The sequence below is a fragment of the Channa argus genome, chromosome 21 (genome assembly GCF_033026475.1).
Source record: "Channa argus isolate prfri chromosome 21, Channa argus male v1.0, whole genome shotgun sequence".
Lineage (NCBI taxonomy): Eukaryota > Metazoa > Chordata > Actinopteri > Anabantiformes > Channidae > Channa > Channa argus.
In genome coordinates, this window is record NC_090217.1 from 770,983 (window position 1) to 789,855 (window position 18,873).

The following is an 18,873-nucleotide window of genomic DNA, read 5'->3' on the forward strand; positions in this document are numbered from 1 at the left end:
ATCAAACAAGAATGTAAGAAAGTATTTAAATACTGGTGTATGTATCAAGCCTAATGTAACATAATAAAAAATAATACTTTGTTTTACAAAATATGTAAAACTCAAGACAATACACTGTGATCATATGATCAAAGTAAAAAAAAAAAAAAGGTTTGAAGCTCATACACTCTGGCTGGATACTCTGGAGTTTCTGGTAGGGTTGTGTCTCACTTGTAAATTTGCACCATTCCTTCCATGAAGCCATGTTGTACCTGCTGCCACCTAATGTTCAATAGCTAGATGCAGACAGACACTGATTTCATGATACAGAGGAGGAATAAAAAGTCAGACTGCGTAACAGGTTTCATGATGTCTTCATTGATGGGAAAAGTGTAGTTAAATGCATTAATAAGGAGCATGTGCCACCTAATTGCCTAAAGTGGCTAGATGGCAGATAGAGAAGGGAATAAAACTTTCAAACTCTTTTAATTGATTACAATACATCTCTGGAAAAAAACGCATAAAGAAATACCAGAATTTCAAGTTTATTAGATGTTTATGACATGATCATTTGTCATGTTGGAGCTAAATGTGTCATTTAGTCATTCAATCATCCCAGTAGACCAGGTTTTCTCCTGGTCTGTGTTTTCTCCCGTAGTTGTCTTTCTCCTTCTCTGTCCCCCTCTCTCTGTCCCTTTCTGCAGGTGTCCCCGGCTTTGAAGCTGTGTGTTTCCAGCGTGCAGCTACTGACCAACCAACCTGCCCGATGTTTTGTTGTTGCTTTTGTTGCTCTTTTCTTTTCTCTCTTCACTTTCTACTCACCCCAACTGGCCAAGGCAGACGGCTGCCAACCCTAAGCCTGGTTCTGCTGGAGGTTTCTTCTGTTAAAGGGAGTTTTTCCTCTCCACTGTTGCCTAGGGCTTGCTCAAGGGGGAATTGTTGGGTTCTATCTATACATCTTTATAGTCTTGACTTTATTCTGTAAAGGGCCCTAAAATTACTTTGTAGTGAATTGGCGCTATATAAATAAAGTTTAATTGAATTGTATCTGCCCAGGTTTAAGGCTTCTATCCTAGACAAAACATTTTCATTTTTGAGTATTTTAAACTTTTGGATTTCAGTTTATTGGTATGAATGCATATGGGGCTTATACTGTGTGTGGATTAATACTTCCACACACAGGAAGGTATGTGCTCTGCAATTGTACTACTTGCTCCTCCTCCTGAATGGGAGTGGGTGATAAGGGTGGTTTATGCAACAGATCCACACTTGCTCCACTTCTACAGAGACACTGCAAGATTAACAGTAAGTTGACCAATAAACAGGATTCTGTATATTTTTGGCGATAGATTATTTATACATTCATTGGTTCTTGGATTTGTTGCATTTATAGAAGAGGCTTTGAAACTAATAGTTGTAACTGAAAATTAGTTTGACCCATGATTTTGCTCCAACACTGTAGCAGGACCTTGCATGTGTTTCTTCTACAAACTCTGTGATTTTATCATGTTCAGTGCATCTATAGTCTTACAGACAATATCTACACTTAATACATAATGGAAAGGCAATATTTGTAATATAAAAACGATTGCAATGGTTTTTAACATTGTTCATTGTACAGGGTTTTTTTTGTCGGGACGTTTGATCTATGTTTTGTTTATATAATAAGGTCATCACATTAGATATTGCTGTATAGTGTTACAGATGTATTAAGAATAGCTCTTGCCAATATTTTCAATTTCCTTGCCATAAAGCATCATTATGAAATTCTGATCATTTAACAGGGAGCCTATCTATTCTATAATTACACATCAATAAGAAAAAAAAACAGGTGGGCGACTGTGGCGCAGGAAGGTAGAGCCAATCTCACAGTTGTTGGTTCAATCCCCGGCTCCTCCGGTCACATGTTGAAGTGTCCTTGAGCAAGACACTGTACCCGAACTTAGTTGCTCCTGGTGAGTGTTGGCCAGCTGCATAGCAGCTCCCCCATCGGTGTATGAGTATGTGTGATTGTGAGTGTGAATGGGTGAATAAGAAGCAGTGTAAAGTGCTTTAAGTGCTGATAGGTAGAAAAGTGCTGTATAAGTGCAGACCATTTACCAATTGAATGTGGAGAAATTAAAAAAGTTTAAACCTCCATTTTAACCCCAAATTACCTATAAAAAGAGCCAAACAGCACTGGTTTTACCTGTTAGGCAACAAATGGAATGGAAATGCCTTTAGCTTTAGACAGCTCTTTTCTACATTTACCCCTGGTATCTAGTGACTGATTTCTAAACAAAATACCTTATCTCAAAGGAATCTCTACAAGATCTTTTGGTTCAGAGATTTATAAACAATTATGATATGTTTTAAGAAAAAGGTACAGACTTTTAACTGTTCACATTGGTGAATTAATTAATTCACACTGAAAGAATTCTGAATAATCTTAGAATTCTAACTTCGAACCTACAATTTGTATTTGACGCTTAGAATTTTATATTATTATCATTTTTTATTTAAAGGTGTGCGATGAAACAGGAAACTGTATATTTTTGGAAATAAATGTATAGATTCTTTGCTTCTTGGTGTTGCAGTTATAGAATGTTGGTGTATAACATTCATGTTACCTTCAAATAAATAGAGCAAAATCATGTAGTTTAGAAGTCATTATGCTTAACACTGTAGCAGGGCCCTGTGTGTGTGTTTCTGTTTTAAATTTTTCTTCTATTTTGTTTTGTTTTGGTTATAAACAACCAGTCTCAAATTTCCTGGACTTTAAGTAATCTTTAGTCATCTGGCTAGTCCTGTGACTTCTATTCTGAAATGGCTAATATATGTCAATTTAGTGTCATTTTGTTCAACTGTTCACATTGGTGAATGAATGAATACTGTACTGTTGAATAGGAATAAAGTTTACTGGGAATTCACACTGAAAGCGAAACATAGCGACTAAGTTAACCATATTAATTGATACAGAGCTTGCAGCAGCTTTTAAACAGCTCTCTTTGGAGATTAGACTTGTCTAAACACGTCAGGGGAAGAAAATGGAATGCAGTAGAGAAGAGTTTTGGGGATATAGTGAATGAGTATGTATCTGATAATAATGAGACAGAGGAAGGCAGGGTCACAATTTGCCTCTGGACTCCTCTTGAGGTTTGCCCTTTGGACAAGGTGTGGTTTGCTCCTAGTCATGTCATTTGTTCAAACTTTCTTGCTTAGTTCCCCTCTGGACTAATTTCTAGCTTCTCTAGTTTTCTTTATCTTGTTCACACTTACTTTTCTATAGTTCTCTTAGTCTTGTTGTGTTCGAGTTTAGATTTTTTTAGTTCACTGGCTTTTTTCATGTTGAAACTCTAGCTTTTGTACCTCTGCTCAGGTTTAGCCCCTCTGCATAGCTCGTGTTTAAGTTCTTTAATTTATCTAGCCATTTAATTTTTAGTTCCAGTTTCACATTCATGTTTTCAGTGTTATTTTTAGGTTTATGTTAGTTCTGTGCTTCCTGGAGTGATTTTTAGTTGGCTGTTTTCTATACTTTGGCTTCTGTCAGAAATCACTTTTTTATTACCACTCCATCTTGCCATTTTTGTACTTGTTTCCACCATTATACAAAACCTTGACAGACAGGCCATTTAATTTTTCTCCAGATTTGGTAAAGCATGATAGCAGTCACACAAAGGATGAGGAATCCAAAGGAATTATTAGGAGTAATGCATTAATAAATAAAGGTTATGCCTCATCTGCATCCCTATTATTTTGTTTCTAATGAATAATTACAACCTATAAAACAAAGTGACTTATGTTTCTTTCTGTTAAAGTTTTGGCTAAGGCTAATACTCTAATAATCTAAGTTTTACTCATAGAAAATATGCCACACTGAAAACAAGAAATGTGAAATATTGCGAAATTTATATATAACAGAATAATAAACTAACTTCTGTCTCTTCATCGTCCACTTATAAACCTACAGAGATGACAAGCCTGTTAGAAAGTGACGTGTTTCTCGCCTTCAGTAGCTATGCTACTATTGTCATTCTGAAAATGATGCTGATGGCACCTATGACTGGATACTACCGCATAACTAGAGGGGTAAGTAACAATGCTAGTGCCTTCTACATCTACAAGAGTGTCAGCTTTACATAATAATTTTTATTACTAGTGCACATTCCCTAAAAGCCCTAAATGCAGAAATGTGAGGATCATCTGGAAAATTTAAGATTGGAGAACAGAGGGGTGGATTCCTCTCCCATTAGATGATAAGTTACAACAATTAAATGGCAACATGCATTGTAGACCATAGAACACCCTGTGGTGTGGCTGTTTTATCATTTCTGCATGCTGGGGACATTCATCTCCCACTTTTATTCAAGGGATGAAGCGTGTGGGTGCTTCTTTCTCTCTGTGGTAGTGTGTTCACTAAGATGGATGACACTGCCATAAGAGCTTATTTCTCAGATTGAACTCCTGTAAATGACATGTGATTAGAGCAGGCTCCATCTCTTTTGCAAGGTCAAGAACCCTGGTCTCACTTCAGCCATCATTCCAGTTCTCTGGTTAACACGGCTGTGATCCCCTTTGCTAGTGGGGCTTGCTTTGTGTACACAAGAAAATGTGCTGGTATGGATATAGTTGCAGGCAGACCTCAAGTCAGCCCTCAGTGATCAGAGGGTGTTATTTTCATTCCTGCATGGTATTTTATATGGGGCATTTTATAGTTCCATGTAAATCCCCCACAGCTTTGGGTGACTCGGCATGATGTCTGAGAACCAGAGAAGGTTGATAGAGGTTTATCCTGCGTCCAATCCCAAGTTGATAGTCATGTAATGAATCTAGATAGATGCCTCTACATAACAGGACCAGTGTCCACCAGTTTTGACCACTGGTCTATTTCGTCCAAGGGTGTTTCGCCTATATTGACCTCTTACAGCTTAAAAACTTACAAGAGATATTATTATTTTTTTAATATGGTAAACAGAAGACAAAAAGAAAGGAATAAACAAGTCAAATATCTTATGTCCCAAAATCCACAAGATACAATGATAAGTCATAAACAATATGATTCTAAACCCAGACACTATTTTGATAGTTTGAAGCTGATGCATGTATTCTCTCCATTTTAGGCTTTTGCTAATGAGGAGGATTTACATCTGCATGGAAAGTCTGCAGACAAGAAATTGCTGAGAACCCATCCAGATGTAGAGAGAGTTCGAAGGTGAGATGACTTGGGCCTGAAATGGAGTTGGCTAGAAAATGTCACTTAATGTTACTGTAGAGGACAATCTTTGCTTACAACTGTTATGGAGAAAACTGAAAAAAGAAAGGATCAATTTCTTTTCTTTCGCATTAACAAAAACATTTCCATTATTTTAAATGTGCTTTTTTGAACAATAACAACAAAGTTATGAGTTATGAGTTTAATTCAATTCAATTCAATTCAATTCAACTTTATTTATATAGCGCCAATTCACAACAAAGTCATCTCAGGGCACTTTACAGAATAAAGTCAAGATTATAAAGATATATAAAGAGAACCCAACAATTCCCCCTGGAGCAAGCCATAGGCAACAGTGGAGAGGAAAAACTCCCTTTAACGGAAGAAACCTCCAGCAGAACCAGGCTCAGGGTGGACGGCCATCTGCCTCGACCGGTTGGGGTGAGTGGAAAGGGGAGAGAGAAAAGAACAGAGCAACAAAAAGCAACAACAAAACATCGGGCAGATTGGTAGGACCAGTAGCTTCACGCTGGAAGACACACAGCTTCAAAGCCGGGGGACACCTGCAGAAAGGGACAGAGAGAGGGGGACAGAGGAGGACAAAGACAACTACGGGAGAGAACTCACAGAGTTAATGACATACAGTGGTGACAATTGCTGGATGAGAGGAGAGGAGAGATGGTCAAGAGGAGGAAAGGAGCTCAGTGCATTGGGGGGTGGGTCCCCCAGCAGTCTACGCCTATGGCAGCATAACTATAACTAACTATATGCTTTATTAAAAAGGAAGGTTTTAAGCCTAGACTTAAAAGTAGAGAGGGTGTCTGCTTCCCGAATCTGAACTGGGAGCTGGTTCCACAGGAGAGGAGCTTGATAGCTAAAGGCTCTACTTCCCATTTTACTTTTGGAAATTCTGGAAACCACAAGTAGGCCTGCATTCTGAGAGCGAAGTGGTCTACTGGGATGATATGGTGCTATGAGGTCTTCTGTATATGATGGAGCCTGACCATTCAGAGCTTTATATGTAAGAAGCAGGGTTTTAAATTCTATTCTACATTTAATGGGAAGCCAATGGAGAGAAGCTAGTGAAGGTGAAATATGATCTCTCTTGCTAGTTCCAGTCAGCACTCTTGCTGCAGCATTTTGGATTAATTGCAGGCTCTTTAGGGAGTTACTGGGGCATCCTGAAAGTAGGGAATTACAGTAGTCCAACCTAGAGGTAACAAATGCATGGACCAGTTTTTCGGCATCACTTTGAGACAGGATGCTCCTAATTTTGGCAATGTTCCGTAGGTGGAAGATGGCTGTTCTAGAGATTTGTTTTATATGTGAGTTAAAGGACAGATCCTGATCAAAAATAACTACAAGGTTCCTTGCAGTAGTACTGGAGGCCAGACTTATGCCATCTAGTGTAACAATATGGTTGGACATCATATCTCTGATATTTTTGGGCCCAAATACTATGACTTCAGTTTTGTCTGAGTTTAAAAGTAAAAAATTGTGGGACATCCAGGCCTTTATGTCTTGTAGGCATGCTTGAAGCTTTATTAACTGATTATTTTCATCTGGTTCCATAGATAAATATAGCTGGGTAGCATCAGCATAACAGTGGAAATTTATGGAGTGTTTTCTAATTATGTTGCCTAAAGGAGACATATTTAAAGTAAAAAGTATTGGTCCTAACACAGAGCCTTGTGGAACTCCATAGCTAACCTTTGTGTGCATGGAGGATTCATCATTAACATGAACAAATTGAAATCTATCAGATAGATAAGATTTAAACCAACCTAGTGCAGTTCCTGTAATTCCAATTTCATGTTCCAGTCTCTGTAATAAAATGTTATGATCAATGGTATCAAATGCAGCACTAAGATCTAACAGAACAAGTATAGAGATGAGTCCAGTATCTGATGCCATGAGAAGATCGTTGGTGACTTTTACCAGTGCTGTTTCTGTACTATGATGAACTCTAAATCCTGACTGAAATTCTTCATACAAATTATTCCTATGAAGGTGATCACATAATTGTTTTGCGACTACTTTTTCAATTATTTTAAAAATAAAGGGGAGATAAGATATTGGTCTGTCATTGGCTAAAACACCTGGGTCAAGACAGGGTTTTTTAAGTAATGGTTTAATTACAGCTACCTTATAGGCCTGTGGTGCCTTACCTGTTTCTAAAGATAGATTGATGATATCTAATATGAATGTATCTATTAAGGGTAAAGCTTCCTTTAGCACCTTAGTTGTAATAGGGTCTAGCAGACAGGTTGTTGGTTTAGATGAGGTAATAATTGAAGTTAGCTCAGAGAGATCTATGGGTAAAAAGCAGTCTAACAGGGAGTGGGGCCTTATCGATGACTCTAGCACTGCTGTACATGAAGATCTATCTGTAATTTTTGGGGGGAGGATCTGGTGAATTCGTTCTCTAATAGCTACAATTTTATTCATAAAGAAGGTAATGAAGTCATTGCTGCTCAAAGTTAAGGGAATAGTAGGCTCAACAGAACTATGGCTCTTAGTCAGCCTGGCTACAGTGCTGAACAGAAACCGGGGGTTGTTCTTGTTTTCTTCTATTAATGATGAATAATATGCTTTTCTGGCATCACTGAGAGCTTTTTTGTACATTTTTAAACTATTTTTCCAGGCTAAATGAGATTCTTCTAACTTTCTGGAACGCCACTTCCTTTCTAACTTTCGTGTTTCCTGTTTTAAGTTGCGTGTTTGTGAACTATACCATGGAGATCACCTCTGCTGGTTTACTGCCTTCTTTTTTAGAGGGGCAACACTATCGAGTATTGTACGTAGTGAGGCTGCAGAATTGTCAACAAGATAATCTACTTGTGCAGGAGTAACATTAAGGAGACTACTTTCCATTGTATTAACATATGGTGAAGCAAATGATGAAGAAATAATTTCTTTAAATTTGTTGACAGCTTTTTCACTTTAGCATCTGCTATAGTGGAATTTTTCCCTAACTGCTATATAGTCCGTTATTGTAAATTCAAATGTTATTAAAAAATGGTCAGACAGAAGAGAGTTGTGAGGAAATATGGTTAAATTATCCGCTTCAATTCCATACGTAAGGACAAGGTCTAACGTGTGACTAAAACAGTGAGTGGGTTTATTTACATTTTGGGAAAAACCAATTGAATCTAATAATGAATTAAACGCAGTGCTCAGGCAGTTACTGTCAGCATCTACATGAATGTTTAATGACACTTTTTTCAAATAAGACCATGATCTTTCAGTAATCTGAACTTTGTTTTTTATCTCTAAACTAAAACTGAACTTCAGTACTGTTATCATAAAAGCGGTAATTGCTTCCTTTTTTTCTGTTTTTTTTTTTTTTTTGACCATTTTGCTGCAAGATATTGAAAATCAATTCCAGACATCCTTAAATACTGGATGTGTAACAGGTTTATTGTTACTGTGAAATCACTTTTATTAATCATTATCAAGGGGATTATGCAATGACAGACTAAAGCAATGTCTTGTCAACCAAATCTATCAACTCTTCACTTTATGCTACATGTTGTAATACTTTAATAAATACATAATGTGTGATATATTGTGAATTTTATTTGTATGTTCAGGTGTCACCAAAATGACCTAGAGAACATAATTCCCTTTGTGCTTATTGGCCTGCTCTACACTCTGACTGGACCTGACCTGGGAACTGCCCTGCTTCACTTCCGCCTTTTTGCAGGGTCTCGGATCTTCCATACCATTGCTTATGTTGGTATGCTGCCTCAGCCCAGCAGGGGTTTATCTTGGGCACTGGGCATGTTGGTAACTTTCTCCATGGCATATCAGGTGCTAAGCAAAGTTCTCTACCTTTAGAACTACAGGACTAGAAGATCTTAGTGTCTTCATTCAAATTTGCAGTTCTGCATAATATCTGAATCTATTTTCTTGAATATTGAATATTAAAAGAGCATATAGCAGACAGTGGCAGTGGAAAAACAAGGCAGACACTGCATTTCTGTACATGTTTGATTTTAATTGCAATTTCTTTGTCCTTTTACTATTGCAAGTAAATTGACCTCAGAGTTGCATTTCCCTCCAAGTATTGGAACAGCAAAGCTAATGTTGTATTTCTTGTACACGGAAGATAATTAGATTTATGATCAAAAGATAGATAAACTTTAAAATTTCAGCTTTCATTTCATGGTGTTTGCACCTCCGTACATTTAACAACATTGAAGGGCACTGTTTTATCTCTTTCAAATTTGACTGTTTTGACTTAGGTGTTTTTGTTACCTGGGCATGTCCTGTGAAATGTCCTGTGTTTTTTTTTTCCCCAAAGAATAAAATAATTATAATTGACTACTATTGGAATTAGCCTTGGTTTTTTTCAAGAAGACTCTGTTAAAAGTAATAAAACAACATGATAACCAGAAAACTGTCTACAAGACAAAAGCAGACATTTCTAATCTGAGATGAGGAGATGAATGGAGGCATTGCAAAATCATTGGCTATGGCCACTACAAGAATTTGGAATTTCATGAAAAGAAACCACTGGTGTACTGAGCAACATGCACAGTATGGCAGACACTATAGTGCATTCAAGAAGTGCATTCAAGAACAGCAGTTGATCACAGCTGTGAGAGCAAAACCCCAAAACAGCCATTCATATCTGTAACAACCTCCACAGAGCAGGGGTGAAGGTATCACAATCCACCAGTGGCCATAATACAAGATGTACAGTAAACCCCTCAGTGGTAAGAATGAGAAAGCAGAGTTGGAATTTGCAAAAAAGTATAGAGACGATCCACAATGGTTCTGGAACAAAGTTTAAATCTCTTTGAAAGTCGTGAAAGGCCAAATTGCACAGCCAACACAGGTTAGCTTTAAAGTTACAACGTGACTTTGAGTAACACATTACAGTGTCTAGCTCAGCATCCCATTTATAAAATTGGTACTTCCTAGAATTAATACTGTGATTCTTGGAAGAGAACAAACCTGTTTTGCTCACCTTTGTTGTGCACGCAAGGTTTCCATTGCCTGCAGGACAACACTAGGGATTTAAAGAAAAATCTGATGTTTGAGAGGATGTACGGTGAGCACAGATCAGCTGTTATATTTGCTCACTAAACTATGCCAAATCGATAAAATACAAACTAAGCTATCCAATAGAGACTTACTGGCTGCCTCAAATTCCTACCCTAACTCAAGAAGTTTCAGTTTTTTTCAAATACTTCATCAGTTGCGTAATAGTCACTGTCAATGGCATGTATGGTACACTGTAAATAAGCAAGAGAACACCAGCAAATACTTACCTCCAGAGATCATTGTATCATGAACATTGAGCATTTATTGTACTTGCTTCTCAACTTAACCGATGACGGGTCAATTGTACATACAAGTTTAAGTACAATAATGTTATTAGCATGGTCGCAAACAGCTCCATCAAACAAGTTTCTCAAAGTATGGTTGAACTCACTGAACTAGCAGAAACTCGCAGAACTTGTTAAGAAACCGTGTCCCTCCACAGCTCCACAGCACAGAGATTTGTTTCATTAATTGTCAGATAAGGTGAACCTACTCAAACATTTAGCAGAAAACGGACATAATAATTTACCTAAAGTAACTTATTTAGGTCATGTGATCACAGCTGATTACCAAACAGTCCATTCTCATCTCTTTAACCAAGAAACAAAGGATGAGTTTCTTGGGTATGACGTCGTACTGAAAACAATGGATTCAAAATTATCAAGACAGGAAGGCTCCAAATTTATTGTTACATGGAAAATAACTTACAATGTTACTTTTTGCAGCTGGTTTTGCATTACACAATCCCACCACTGCAGAGGACCAAGAAGATTTTGCTGTTGTTACATAATGTGATGTTTATCATATTATTTAGCTCAAGATACTGAATTTGTGGCTCATAGAAGACAAACACAGTAGAGATGTTGCATTTTAGACTTGACTTTGATTTGTTGACGAATCTGGAACACTCTGGACAAACAGACTTCAAGGAATCTGATAACAATCATATTTGTCATTTTTGTTTAACATAATAATGCTGCTGCATAGCTTGATATAAATATTTGTGTAATAACACTGACTTAGTTTCAGCAAGAAACAAAAAAGTGAAAGCTGTAGCTAAGGAAGCTGCCCAACAGGAAGTATCTCAAACACACACACACGTGTTTCAGAGATTTTATCGTCACTCACTGCTGTGCAACAATTTTCTATCTCTGAGAAAATCAGGGGAAAGGAATGTTACGGTTAGTATAAGTGTTGTAGGAAGAACCAGAGTAAGGAGACGGCAAGAGGAGGTATAAAGAATATGTTATTTATTTATAAAAAACAGGAGGGTTTAACAACTAAAAATGACTCCACAGGAGGAGGGTAAAAAACTTACAGAACTAAAGGTAACAAAACAAAAAAACTAAACCAGGGGTGGCCAACCAGTCAGAGACTAAGAGCCACATTTTTTACTGTGAGCCACATCATGGGCACACATGAATATCACCCCCTCCCTTCCTCACACACACACAGACCTCTGCTCAGCCAGATTTATTGTAAAAGTCACACACCAACATGATAATGACAGAAATTGACTCCTACAGTACTAAGACCACAGGCCAGTCATTTTCAACAATGTCTGCACTGTCTCACACATAAACTCTAAGTTCAACCAAGCCCACAAACAAAAATATAATAATTCACAATAGCATGTTTCTTTTACTATGCATGTTGCTTAGTGGGACTTCTGGCATTCTTTGCCTTGCACCAGGTCAGGCATCATTTTTAACTTACCCTGCAGGGTCAGGTTCAATCTGTCCAAGTGACACAGGATGTCGACCAAAAAAGACAGATCCATAATATATTCGAGGTCCAAGAGCTCGGGAAGCTCTGGAAGCCCTTGGTCCAGCTCAGCGATGAGATTCTTGAATTGCCTGTGGTTAAGTACATGTGTGCGGATGTAGTTTACGATTTCCATCACAGGCTTCATGACGTTTTCTAAATTCAATGATTTAGACACGAGTTGCTCCCTGTGGATGATGCAGTGGAAATTCCAAAACTCGGGAAAAGTTTGGTCGGCTTTGCACAGCCCCACAAGCCCGTTCACAGATCCGATCATGGCTGGCGCTCCATCCGTGGCTATTGCAGTTAGTTTCGGTTTGGGCAGATTTACTTTCGAAAAGGTAGCCATAATTGTTTCTTTCACATCTATGCCATGGGTTCTGTCTTTTAATGGTACGATATCAAGGAGTTTCATCACACAATTGTTTGGCACAAACCGTGCAAATATTGCCAACTGAGGCTTGTCACGTATGTCACAACTCTCATCCAATGCAACACTAAAATACTCACGTGCTTGAAGGTCAGAGTGCAAATGTGATTTAATGCACGATATTCTGTTTTCAACAGTGTGGCGGGACAGTTGAATGTCTGATACCATTCGTTTTAGTTTGTCGTTTTCAGGAGACAAGATTTCAACAATGTCACTGAGGCATTTTTTAATGAACTCCCCTTCATTGTATGGCTAGTTTGGCCCGCGCAATGTTCCAAGCCAGTGGATACGATGCAATAGTTACGGTCTCTGAGTGCTTCGTGAATTTTTGGATAAACTGTATCTGCTTTTCTGCCTGACTTTTCAAACTTGTTTTTTGCGAAGTTCAGTCCCTTTTGGAAATTCCTGGTTGATGTTAGCATGGAGTGAGCTGAAGTGGCGCCGAAGATTTGAAGCTTTGAAATGCGCTAATGACGCCTGACATTTGAGGCAGAATGGCTTGTTACGTTCAACAAAAATATATAAAACTCTCCCACTCTGTTAAAAACATCCTGTGTTCATCTTCATATTCTCGTTTTGCTGTGCATTTTTTCCCTGCCATTTTGAGAGCGAACTTAACAAAAATTGTTCACTCAAATGATCCTGCCCCTACTGGGAAACTTTTCGGTATTTTCATCTCACGCACATGCGCATTTGACGAAAATACCGTAATGAACTCAAGCGAAGCGAACACGCACATTAAAAAAAAAAAACACACACAAAGAAAAAAAACACACAAACACAAACTTTGATATGAACGCAAGAGCCGCATGAAACCAGGCAAAGAGCAGCATGCGGCTTGGGAGCCGCGGGTTGGCCAGGCCTGAACTCAAAAAGGGTAAACGACTATGACAGCTATGCAAACAACAGGGTGCACACATACTAGACTGACACAAGGTAGGGTACACGCAGGGACCAGACTAGACCATAACTAATTATAATACACAGGAAGAAGGTAACTTAACAGGGACTAATGAACTAAACAAAAATAGACAGACGGGAATAAATCATAAACAAACTAAGCTCGAGGTAGTGGGAAATTAACAGGGATAACTAATACAGGGAACAGGGGAAGATAAACTAATGCAAAATGTAATAAAGAAGAACCAAACCAAATAACAAGAAATAACCAAAACACATAACAAGGAATACGAAACCACATAAGGAGAGACCAAACCATAGACCAAAACCTTGACAGTCCAGACAGGGATCAGGCAGGATACAAACTTGTGACGAAGACAGACAGAATATATATATATATATATATATATATATAAGCGACTATTTAATACTAACACACGCTTACTAACACACATAACACGAACTGGCAGAGAACACTGGGGAGAACAGGGTATAAAAGCACTGGAGAACAGGTGAAAAAAAATCAGGACAAAACAAGGAAGGTAAAGACAGCAAACAGACTCACAGGAAGAGAAACAGGAGGATCAATAAAGTAAAAGCATAAACAGGAAATAAAGCTAGATAACTTAAACACGGAGACAGGACTGTGACAATGAGGGGGTTGCAAATTCTAAAAGTTCTAAAAGTTTTCCTAAACACTGATAAAGTTGACACACAAAAGGGGAATGTTGATTTATTACAGGAACAATGGTTTAAGGGGTGTGTATCATATGCACAGAGCATGAGGTGGCTGAGATGAGGTGGCTGCTCCTCGTGCAGTAAGCGTATTGCGTCACTTCCTGTTTCTGCACACTCTTGGGTTTCTACCGAAGGACTGTTTACTGATTAATTGTAGCTGTTATTTTTACCTAAATAAGTGATTTCTTCACACAAGAATTATTACTTGAGTCGTAACATAGGCTTGTATTAAACAAGCACCTGCTCTTGCAAAACATAACCAGCTAAAGTTTACAAATTCCAGATTTCACCTATATTACCTTCGTTAGCTTAGCAATTATCATTAGCAATGGAGGCGAGGCTCACGGAATTGGAAGCACAGCTCCGCACCATGGAAAACAACTCAGCTAGTCAGGCCCCGGTAGCTGGTGCGGGCCGACCTAGCGTAGCCCTTGCTAGCTGTCCCCCGTCAGTTCCCGAGCAGCCGGGAAGCCAGTCTGGCTGGGTGACGGTTCGTAAGAGATCTAATGCTAAACAGACGCCCGAGGTTCACATTTCTAATCGATTTTCCCCACTCAGTGACACACCCGCTGAGAAACCAACTCTGGTAATTGGAAGCTCTATAGTCAGAAACATGAAGTTAGAGACTCCAAATGTCTTCCTGGAGCCAGAGCGGGTGACGTTGAATCATATTTGAAACTCCTGGCTAAGGATAAACGTAAATACAGTAATATTATTATTCACGTTGGAGTTAATGACGCCAGATTACGCAAATTGGAGGTCACTAAAATGAATATTGAATCGGTGTGTAACTTTGCAAAAACAATGTCGGTCTCCGTAGTTTTTCTGGCCCCCTGCCAAATCTGAGCAGTGACGACATGTACACCCGCATGTCGTCATTCAACTGCTGGCTGTCTAGGTTGTGTCCAGCAAATGATGTGGGTTACATAGACAATTGGAAACGTTTTGGGGGAAAACCAAGGCATATTAGGAGAGATGGCATCTATCCTACTTTAGATGGTGCAGCTTTCTTATCCAGAAATATGGCTGGTTTTATTAAACAACCAAAAGTATGACAATCCAGAGTTGAGCCTAGGATGCAGAGATCCAGTCCTACACGCCTCTCTGCAGTATCCTTACAACCATCACCCCCCCAAAACTCCCACATACCTATAGAGACTGTGTCTGTTCCCCGACCAACTAAATTACATAAAGTACATATGACAACAAGAGGAATTAATCATAATAACCTAATAAAAGTTAAGACTACTCCTCTTACAGAACAAAACCCCAAAACTATTAAATGTGGATTAATAAATATCAGATCTCTCTCTTCTTAATCTCAGTTAGTAAATGACTTAATAAGCGATCATTGACACAATTAATTGGGTCTTTATTAATTATCCTGAGAATAAATAGAATGCTGAGACCTCTGTTACTGCATATCAGTCAGTCAAGCTGCACTCATTTTGAGTTGTGAGACTTTTAAAGAGGCGCTTACATTAGCCGGGAATCGAACCCGGGTCTCCCGCGTGGCAGGTGAGAATTCGACCACTGAACCACCAATGCCCACGTGTTGGAAAAAGGAGTTCCATTGAAGACGCCATCGCGTGTAGACAGAATCTTTTTCTTGATGGTCCATCAGTACTACATACTAAACCACATACTAACCTCATCACCACTGAACTACCAATGCCCACATTGTGTTCCACTGCACCACTGGACAGTCGCACTAATGAAATTTGTACTTGGGACAGAATTTTTTGTTGAAAGGTAAAACAGGCTCGGAAACTGCCCAACCCTCGTGTCTACTCAAGAGATGGAGAGAAGGCAGAAGTGTCTTAAATCATCTTCATAGCATACCTTCCTTTTTCCTTTGTTGTGTTTCATGCCATTCTAGTGGGGTGAGAATTTGCAGATGCAGAGGCGAGAATTCGACCACTGAACCACCAATGCCCATGTGCCGGAGAAAGGAGTTCTATTGAAGACGCCATCGCGTGTAGACAGAATGTTTTTTGATGGTCCATCAGTACTACGTACTAAACCACACACTAACCTCATCACCACTGAACTACCAATGCCCACATTGTGTTCCACTGCACCTCTGGACAGTCACACTAATGAAGTTAGTACTTGGGACAGAATGTTTTGTTGGAAAACTGTTTCGGAAGCTGTCCAACCATCACGTCTACTCAAGAGATGGAGAGAAGGTAGAAATGTCTTAAAACATCTTTATAGCATACCTTCCCTTTTTCCTTTGTTCTGTTTCATGCCCTTCTAGTGGTGTGAAAATTTGCAGGTGTTGAAATCTAAGCTCCTTGACTGGCACACATCTTGGGTATTAGACAGGGGAGCGCAATTCCTGGATGTCCGCTTTAGTTTGGGTTGAATTTTAGGTTTTATATATGCTTTAAGCATCTAGAGTTCACGGAAAAAAACACTTGTTCTCCTAAAGCCTTTATTCCTTTGTCCTTTGCATTACCAATGCTCTCTCTAGAAGGTAGAGGACTGCACATATGTCCAAACTGGCCATTCTACAATAGGCCTGCCTCGTGTTAGGCTTGACAAAAAATGTAAACACCTCATCACATCTATCCTCATCACCACTGAACTACCGAGGCTGAGGGAAAAAGCATGCTAAATTGAAAAAATGTAAACATCTTTTCACATTTCACAAAGGCAATAGCATTGACGCCCTTAATTGAGTCTTCATTAATTGTCTTCAGACTAATGAGGTTAGTACTTGGGACAGAATGTTTTGTTGGATGGTAAAACAGTTTCGGAGGCTGCCCAGCCCTCACGTCTACTCAAGAGATGGAGAGAAGGTAGAACTGTCTCAAAACATCTTTATAACATACCCTCCCTTTTTCCTTTGTTCTGTTTCATGTCATTCTCTAGTGGTGTGAACATGTGCAGGTGTTGAAGTCTAAGCTCCTTGACTGGCACAAATCTCGGTACTAGAGAGGGGAGCTGGAGTTCTCGGAAAGAACACTTGTTGTGCTGAAGACTTTATTCCTTTGACCTTTGGATTACCAATGCTGTCTCTGGAAGGTAGAGGACCGCACATATGTCGAAGCTGTCCATTCTACAAAAAACCTGCCTCGTGTGAGGCTTGAACTCACGACCTTCAGATTATGAGACTGACGCGCTGCCAACTGCGCCAACGAGGCTGAGGGAATGCAATTTAGTTTGGCTTGAATTTTAGGTTTTATATATGCTTTAAGCATCTAGAGTTCACGGAAAAAAACACTTTTTCTCCTAAAGCCTTTATTCCTTTGTCCTTTGCATTACCAATGGTCTCTCTAGAAGGTAGAGGACTGCACATATGTCCAAGCTGGCCATTCTACAATAGACCTGCCTCGTGTCAGGCTTGACAAAAAATGTAAACACCTCATCACATCTATCCTCATCACCACTGAACTACCGAGGCTGAGGGAAAAAGCATGCTAAATTGAAAAAATGTAAACATCTTTTCGCATTTCACAAAGGCAATAGCATTGACGCCCTTAATTGAGTCTTCATTAATTGTCTTCAGACTAATGAGGTTAGTACTTGGGACAGAATGTTTTGTTGTAAAACAGTTTCGGAGGCTGCCCAGCCCTCACGTCTACTCAAGAGATGGAGAGAAGGTAGAACTGTCTCAAAACATCTTTATAGAATACCCTCCCTTTTTCCTTTGTTCTGTTTCATGTCATTCTAGTGGTGTGAAAATGTGCAGGTGTTGAAGTCTAAGCTCCTTGACTGGCACAAATCTCGGTACTAGAGAGGGGAGCTGGAGTTCGATTCCCGGCCAATGCAAGCGCCTCTTTAAAAGTCTCAGCTTGACTGACTGATATGCAGTAACAGAGGTCTCAGCCTTCTATTTATTCTCAGGACAATTAATGAAGACCCAATTAAGTGTGTCAATGCTATTGTCTTTATGAAATGCGAAAGGTGTTTACAATTGTTTTTCAATTTAGCAGGCGCATTCCCTCAGCCTCGTTGGCGCAGTTGGCAGCGCGTCAGTCTCATAATCTGAAGGTTGTGAGTTCAAGCCTCACACGAGGCAGGTTTTTTGTAGAATGGACAGCTTCGACATATGTGCGGTCCTCTACCTTCCAGAGACAGCATTGGTAATCCAAAGGTCAAAGGAATAAAGTCTTCAGCACAACAAGTGTTATTTCCGTGAACTCCAGCTCCCCTCTCTAGTACCGAGATTTGTGCCAGGTAGGGTCTCCCGCGTGCCAGGCGAGAATTCGACCACTGAACCACCAATGCCCACGTGTTGGAAAAAGGAGTTCCACTGAAGACGCCATCGCGTGTAGACAGAATCTTTTTCTTGATGGTCCATCAGTACTACATACTAAACCACATACTAACCTCATCACCACTGAACTACCAATGCCCACATTGTGTTCCACTGCACCACTGGACAGTCGCACTAATGACATTTGTACTTGGGACAGAATGTTTTGCTGAAAGGTAAAACAGTTTCGGAAGCTGTCCACCCATCACGTCTACTCAAGAGATGGAGAGAAGGTAGAAATGTCTTAAAACATCTTTATAGCATACCTTCCCTTTTTCCTTTGTTCTGTTTCATGCCCTTCTAGTGGTGTGAAAATTTGCAGGTGTTGAAATCTAAGCTCCTTGACTGGCACACATCTTGGGTATTAGACAGGGGAGTGCAGATCCTGGATGTCCGCTTTAGTTTGGGTTGAATTTTAGGTTTTTTATATGCTTTAAGCATCTAGAGTTCACGGAAAAAAAACACTTGTTCTCTTAAAGCCTTTATTCCTTTGTCCTTTGCATTACCAATGCTCTCTCTAGAAGGTAGAGGACTGCACATATGTCCAAGCTGGCC

General features: G+C 39.4%; 1 protein-coding gene, 2 non-coding genes and 1 pseudogene across 3 annotated transcripts; 3 read left to right on the forward strand and 1 right to left on the reverse strand.

The window, feature by feature from the left end:
• The first annotated feature begins 1,195 nt into the window (after nt 1-1,195).
• On the forward strand, nt 1,196-9,502 carry LOC137106919 (microsomal glutathione S-transferase 1-like). The gene is made up of 4 exons (XM_067490993.1): nt 1,196-1,284; nt 3,929-4,047; nt 5,079-5,170; nt 8,764-9,502. The coding sequence occupies exons 1-4, from the start codon at nt 1,206-1,208 to the stop codon at nt 9,008-9,010; spliced, it is 537 nt and encodes a 178-aa protein (XP_067347094.1). The 5' UTR covers nt 1,196-1,205; the 3' UTR covers nt 9,011-9,502.
• Nucleotides 9,503-13,247: 3,745 nt separating this feature from the next.
• LOC137106965 (uncharacterized) lies at nt 13,248-15,436 on the forward strand (annotated as a pseudogene).
• Nucleotides 15,437-17,130: 1,694 nt separating this feature from the next.
• trnam-cau (transfer RNA methionine (anticodon CAU)) lies at nt 17,131-17,203 on the reverse strand. Its single transcript has one exon. It is a non-coding gene; the product is annotated as a tRNA-Met (tRNA).
• An 805-nt stretch (nt 17,204-18,008) lies between these two features.
• trnam-cau (transfer RNA methionine (anticodon CAU)) lies at nt 18,009-18,081 on the forward strand. Its single transcript has one exon. It is a non-coding gene; the product is annotated as a tRNA-Met (tRNA).
• Nucleotides 18,082-18,873: the final 792 nt, after the last annotated feature.

What these genes read in the sequence shown, in the direction of transcription:
- LOC137106919 (XM_067490993.1), top strand. Translation starts at nt 1,206, where the DNA reads ATGGGAGTGGGTGATAAGGGTGGTTTATGCAACAGATCCACACTTGCT. An exon ending in GAGACACTGCAAGATTAACA is followed by an intron (nt 1,285 to 3,928) that starts GTAAGTTGACCA and finishes ATAAACCTACAG; the next exon opens with AGATGACAAGCCTGTTAGAA. An exon ending in GATGTAGAGAGAGTTCGAAG is followed by an intron (nt 5,171 to 8,763) that starts GTGAGATGACTT and finishes TTGTATGTTCAG; the next exon opens with GTGTCACCAAAATGACCTAG.